General features: G+C 43.7%; 1 protein-coding gene across 1 annotated transcript; it reads left to right on the top strand.

Moving 5' to 3' along the window:
* The first annotated feature begins 230 nt into the window (after positions 1-230).
* ZG16 (zymogen granule protein 16) lies at positions 231-5,682 on the top strand. The gene is made up of 4 exons (XM_020798979.3): positions 231-434; positions 2,419-2,474; positions 2,588-2,723; positions 4,822-5,682. Exons 2-4 carry the CDS (start codon positions 2,420-2,422, stop codon positions 5,135-5,137), a joined length of 507 nt encoding a protein of 168 aa, XP_020654638.1. The 5' UTR covers positions 231-434; position 2,419; the 3' UTR covers positions 5,138-5,682.
* Positions 5,683-5,926: the final 244 nt, after the last annotated feature.

Below are 5,926 nucleotides of genomic sequence, written 5' to 3'. Positions count from 1 at the left end.
ACTATGACAAAGGGACCCATGGGACTGTCTAGGTACTAATCACGGTTGAGCAGCTTCAAGACCTCATATACGCCTCCTCAACATTCTTTTATCCTCAACATTCTTTTATCATTAACCTGGATTCAGGATGAGCAGTCCTGCCCACAGAAGGATCCTTTCCCTTGCCAAGTAGTACATAGAGACCCAAACGAGGCCTGGCCCCCTCCCAGCAGGTGGCTGCCGTGGCCTAGTCAAAGAAGATATGATTTGTTTGTCTCACTCCTTGGGAAATGCCCATTAAATCATTTTACAATATAGGAATGGTGTTTGTCCAGCAAACAGCTTCTAGAGATAAGACGATGCCACTGATGGTATAAAGCATGATGCTTTCCTTCAGCTGATCTTACGGACAATTCATCCGCCACCCTCCGTCTCAGCACTGCTTGAGCTGCAAGGTAGGTGAGGGATGGGATGGGACCTTCCGCATTGTGCTGTAATAATGTTATATCTTTCTTTAGGTGTGCCTCTTAAGTAGAGTGTCTGCATTGTATGGGGCTCTCTGGGACTGAGGCGATCTCTAGTATTCCCCAAATCTTAAGGATTCTATATTGTGACTTTGTCAACTCCTGCTTCTAGACATATTTGGCATTCCTGTTTCAGGAGCTGTGGGGAAATCTGGCTTGTTCTAACACAGCTTACCTGTTAAAGCAGAGGTAGGGAATTTGCAGTGTTCCCGGTGCTGTTGAAACCACTATGTCCAGTAGGGATGACAGGAACAACAGCCTGGCATCTGCAGGTAAATATACACATCTCCTCCATTCTTCAGAAAGAGAAATTTGGAGGATCAAAGGCACCTGTAGTATAAGTCTGTGGAGGATCATTTAATTTCTAGATCATTATCTTTGCTCCCTCTAAGAGTCCTACTTATGTGCCATCAAGTCGATTCCAACTTCTGGTGGCCCTTTCCAAGCCTTCTTAGGTACAGAGTGCTCAAAGGGGGTTTACCTTCCCTGGGAAGGTGCAGTTTGCCCAAGGCTACGTAGGTTGGTGCTTCTCCTGGGATCCACACTGGGGAAACAAACTCCCTATCTATCTGAAAATTATTTTAAATTCTAGGCTGAGGAGAGTCCAGATTCAAAACAGCCAGAGAAATAAAGGGGCACAGATGGCATTTAAAACTGGACTCCCCAAGTCATCCTGCTATTTTCAAAGCACGGATGTAATATGTAATACAAGTGGGGTCTTGACTTGAGAACTTAATCTGTATTGGAAGGCGGTTCTCAAGTCAAAAAGTTCTCAGGTCAAATCTGCATTTCCCATAGGAATGCATTGAAAATCATTTGATCCGTATCTGCTCTTTTCCGTCCATAGAAACTAATGGGAAGCTGCTATTCTGCCTTCGACCACTAGAGGGGGGATATTTTGTTTCTTTTTTTCTTAGGTCAAGAAAGGTGCAGGGAAGGCAGGGAAAATACAGTCCAGGCAGTCCAGTACCAGGCAGTCTGAAGACTGTCTCCCAATCCACTCTGTAAACGCTGGGAGGAGTGAGGAAGCAGACAGGCACCCTTTTCACTGGCCAACAGTTAACTGAAAGTTCAAATTTTGCACTTTCCCTGCCTCCCACGTGGTTTTTTTCAGTTCTTAACTCAAATCTAAGTATGTAAGTCAAGTCAATATTTTCCTATGAGAGTGGTTCTTAAGTCAAAATGTTCTTAACTCGAGCCGTTCTTAAGTCAAGACCCCACTGTAATTAAGTGCACAGTAGGGGAACTTCTCCACACAGAACAAACCCAGAGACCAAACCATGGGTAGAAGCACAATCGGCCCTAATAACCTGGATGTTTGGTGCTGGATAATGCCATAATACCACACTCTATAATTTCTAGAAGAGTCTTGATGTGATTGAGGGAAGTGGCTTATCGGGGTGGGGGTAAAGATAGCTCTGATCTGCAGCTATAGATTTGGGTAAGTAGTTGGAGGGGTCTCCAGATTTTCTTTGTTGTTGTTGTTGTTGTTGTTGTTGTTGTTGTTGTTGTTGTTGTTGTTGTTGTTGTTGTTGTTGTTGTTGTTGTTGTTGTTGTTGTTGTTGTTGTTGTTGTTGTTGTTAATTACCATTCACGCAGCATCAAGTAACAGTGTGAGGCAGTGGACAGTGTGTTGGAATGCAGCGAGAGAGACCTAGATTCATATGCTTGTTCTACTGTGAAGAACATGTGTGGCTTTGAACCTGTCCCAATCTTTCACCTTAACCTACCTCAAAGGGCTGTTGTACAGAATAAAAGAAGATGAAAATGGAACCCTGTGTGGAAAATTCTCAGAAGTCTGGAACAAAGGATATGCAGTAACTTATTAATAGTGCAGTAAGACCTAACAGTATATGTACTGAGAATTAATGTTAATTAAAATCCATTAATGCTTTCTATAAAATGCTCTTTCTAGGATGCTTTGTTTCACCCTCCTTGCTCTGCTGTGCTGCGGCATCGCCATCAATGCAGGTAAATCCCAGGCTGAAGCCCACCATGGGGTGGGGTCATTTTTTTCTATAGGGAATGCGTGACTGGGAAGGATATGGCTGGCTTTCTGCTCACTTTCATGGGTCTTGTTTCAGGGCCCATTCAACTGTCTTCTTCCTATTCTGGGGAATATGGCGGAGGTGGAGGAAAACGCTTCTCACAGTCTTCGAACCAACTGGACGGACCAATAACGGCCTTTAGGGTTCGGGTTAGCCGCTACTACATTGTGGGGTAAGGAGTGTATGAAGATATGGGAACTGGGGGCAGAGAAACGTCTGCTTTTCAGTCAGGAATGGTGAGAACTGAGGAATAGTTGTATGATCCTTACATTGTGTGTGTGTGCAGGGGAGTGAGGTTACTTTGGAAAGGACAGCTTTTCAAATGTTTTGGCCTACAATTCCCATCAGCCCTACAAAGCATGATCTATATGGTAAGGATGGTGAGAACTGTAGTCCATGTCATTAGGAGGATGAAAGATTCCACAATCCAGCACTGGAGACTTAGGGTGCAACTACATCAACAAACAATCTGAGAATTGCTCTGGAATTGGGACGGTCTTACTTGCATTATTTTTTGTTGACTACATGACATAAAAGTCAATGCAGATCAGTCCATAGTTTTCATAGTTTTCCCCTTCTTCTTTGGTGCAAACAGACCCAGGCACCAGGTGTTGGGGAAGGCAGGGAAAGAGGATTGAAACAGTTAATAAGCTGTAAACAAGGCTAACTTACTCCCTTCTCTCTACTAACTCCTGTATGGTTGGCTGAACTGAATTAACTGAGGAAACCTGACTTCCCAGGTGTGACTTCACGGTGGATCTATTCACATTTTTCCTGCTGTGTAGGGGCACCCTTACTGTGTCTATACAAATACTAAAATAAAACCAATTTATGTGCAAATCTAAAAGATGAGAAAAAGCTAGCACATCCCTGCCTCAAGTTGGATGTAGTAGCCACTCTATTTGGTGTTCATCTCTATAGTGGAATCAGAGCAGATCCTAGTAGCCTGAGGGATGTGGGACATCAACTTTGTTCCAGTTCTTTTTCAGCCTCTGTGATGCAGTTGTGCAAGTCCTGATTAAAAAATAGTGGTCCACATTTGACAGCTGGCGAAGACCTCCTTTCCAGACAGTTATCATTCCTTACACATTTGTTTCTCTGGAAAGCAGAAAATTCAGGCTACCTTCTCTCCTATTAGCTTTGCCCTTGGGTTATTATGCTTTCCCAGGTCTGAAACCACAATGTTTTGTGGGAGGAAGAATGTGATTTCCATTTCCTCTCCCTCCCTCCTCTCCCTTTAGTGCAAGAATGTGACAGTGTACACAGCTGTCATGAGCACGTCTTTTGTGACATGAATCAAATTGAAGGACACAGTTGTCTCCCAGTTGTCTTCTACCTGCTGAGAGCCCTTGTCATTTCTGACTGCTTCTTGCTTGATTCAGACTTCTGAGGCAAATGACCTGACCCAAATCCAGAAAGAAGAGGATGAGAGAGAAGAGGGGTGGGTGCAGAAACAGAGTGAAAATTCAGTGGCCTCTAGTCCCACTGGCCTCTAGTTCTCTCTCTCTCTCTCTCTCTCTCTCTCTCTCTCTCTCACACACACACACACACACACACACACACACACACACACACACACACACAAAGATTGTATCCAGGGGAAGGTGACCCACCTGCAACCCACAATGACATCCCGTTTGGCAGAGTGACAGGAGAAGCCTTGTCTGGGCAGGATATCACCTTATTGTTGGCTACTAAGTTGAAATACCTAGGGAACTAGGCTTTTTAAGAACGAAGAGTTGTTCCCTCACTCTTGTCCTTCCAGTGACAGGCAAATACCATTTTTAAAAGATAGGCCTTCAACAATTAATTAGGTAGTTTTTGATCTTGTACTGGATATTCTTATTACTTTATGTGCTTTTTCATGTGTTTTAAAGGAGATTTTAACAATTTTTACTAATTCATTGTTCTAATGTTGTGTGTGATTCATTGTCTTTTAATGCCATAATTTATTGTGACTTTAGTTGGTTTGTTGTTTTGAATAACTTGTGAGCCGACTTGGAGAGAGGCGGAGAGAGGTAACACAGAAATGTAAATAAATAAAATAATGTTTAAATACCCATTTAACCATGCAACACACTGGGTGATCTTGGATCTCTCTTCAGTGTAAGGTACCTCTCAGGCTTGCTATCAGTAGGGAGCAAAGAGAAGAGCCATATAAAAGCCACCTGACACATAGTGAGGCTTTGTTGAGCCCTAATGGACACAGATAATAGTTGGCCCCAAACCTCCATCTTCCCCTAACTTATACATGCTTTGCTTTATTGAAGACTCCAGGTCCGTTATGGCACAAAGTGGAGTGACTACGTAGGTGGCTCATCTGGTGACCTGGAAGAGGTTTTCCTGCACCCTGGCGAGTCCATCATCCAAGCCACCGGAAAATACAAGTGGTACCTCCGCAAACTCGTGTTCGTCACTGATAAGGGACGCTACTTCCCCTTTGGAAAGGACACAGGCACCAGCTTCAACGCAGCCCCCCTTTATCCAGGCACTGTTCTGCGCTACCTTAGCGGCAGTTCTGGTTCTCTCATCGATGCCATCGGTTTCCACTGGGACGTCTACCCTACTTATTGCAGCACCTGTTGAAAGTAATGGAGGCAAAGTAACACGAGACAAACTGCTCAACAGGATGGGGACCAAGGAGAGGAAACTCAAGGAGAGAATAGGGACGACTTTGGGCTTCACTTTTCCTTTATTAATGAGCTAGATCGTTCTTTCAGTCACCTCAAAATCCACTAATATGATTCTTTCATTGTTTACTTATTGCCAGTGTGTTCCCTTGGGCCTCAGAAATGTTACTTTTTTTGGACCATGACACCCAGAATCTCCTAGCTAATATGGGTTCCGACTATGTTGACTAAGGGATTTGGGAGTTGTAGTCAAAAATACACACACACACACCCCGTTCCTCTCCTTTCAATCCATCCGCTCTGGGCCATTGCACCCACCACCCCCTTAGGTAACCAATGAGCTTTTCCAAGGCATCTGCTGTCTGTCCTTTGTTGTTTAGTTAAACCAACAAACATTTGCCTCCACTCTGCCCTGTTCAGAGTTTTGTCTCCTGTCAAATAACCAGCATAACCTCTGCTGGCAATCCATGTCAACCAATAAAAAGCAAATTTTGAAATACATTATCAAGGGTCTTATTATTCATTGTCGAACAAGGGATGAAGAGGAAGAGCACAATGTTAACAGAAGTTGTGTGTGTGAAAAGAAATCCAAAGCACTGCTTCAAACCTGGGACTCAGTTTAAATGAGAATATCTGAGCCACTTTTGAAAACCTATTTGTGTTCTTGGAAGGGATAGACAAGGGCCAGTCCTACCATTAGACAGAATGAGGTGCTCAGGCAACACATTTGGAGTGTGTGTGTGTT

The sequence above is a fragment of the Pogona vitticeps genome, chromosome 6 (genome assembly GCF_051106095.1).
Source record: "Pogona vitticeps strain Pit_001003342236 chromosome 6, PviZW2.1, whole genome shotgun sequence".
In the NCBI taxonomy this organism is placed as follows: domain Eukaryota; kingdom Metazoa; phylum Chordata; class Lepidosauria; order Squamata; family Agamidae; genus Pogona; species Pogona vitticeps.
This window is presented reverse-complemented; position numbering and strand designations above follow the sequence as displayed.

Coding starts and splice junctions, on each gene's coding strand:
- ZG16 (XM_020798979.3), top strand. CDS start 2,420: ATGCTTTGTTTCACCCTCCTTGCTCTGCTGTGCTGCGGCATCGCCATC. Junction 2,475..2,587: donor CGGCATCGCCATCAATGCAG/GTAAATCCCAGG, acceptor GTCTTGTTTCAG/GGCCCATTCAACTGTCTTCT. Junction 2,724..4,821: donor AGCCGCTACTACATTGTGGG/GTAAGGAGTGTA, acceptor GCTTTATTGAAG/ACTCCAGGTCCGTTATGGCA.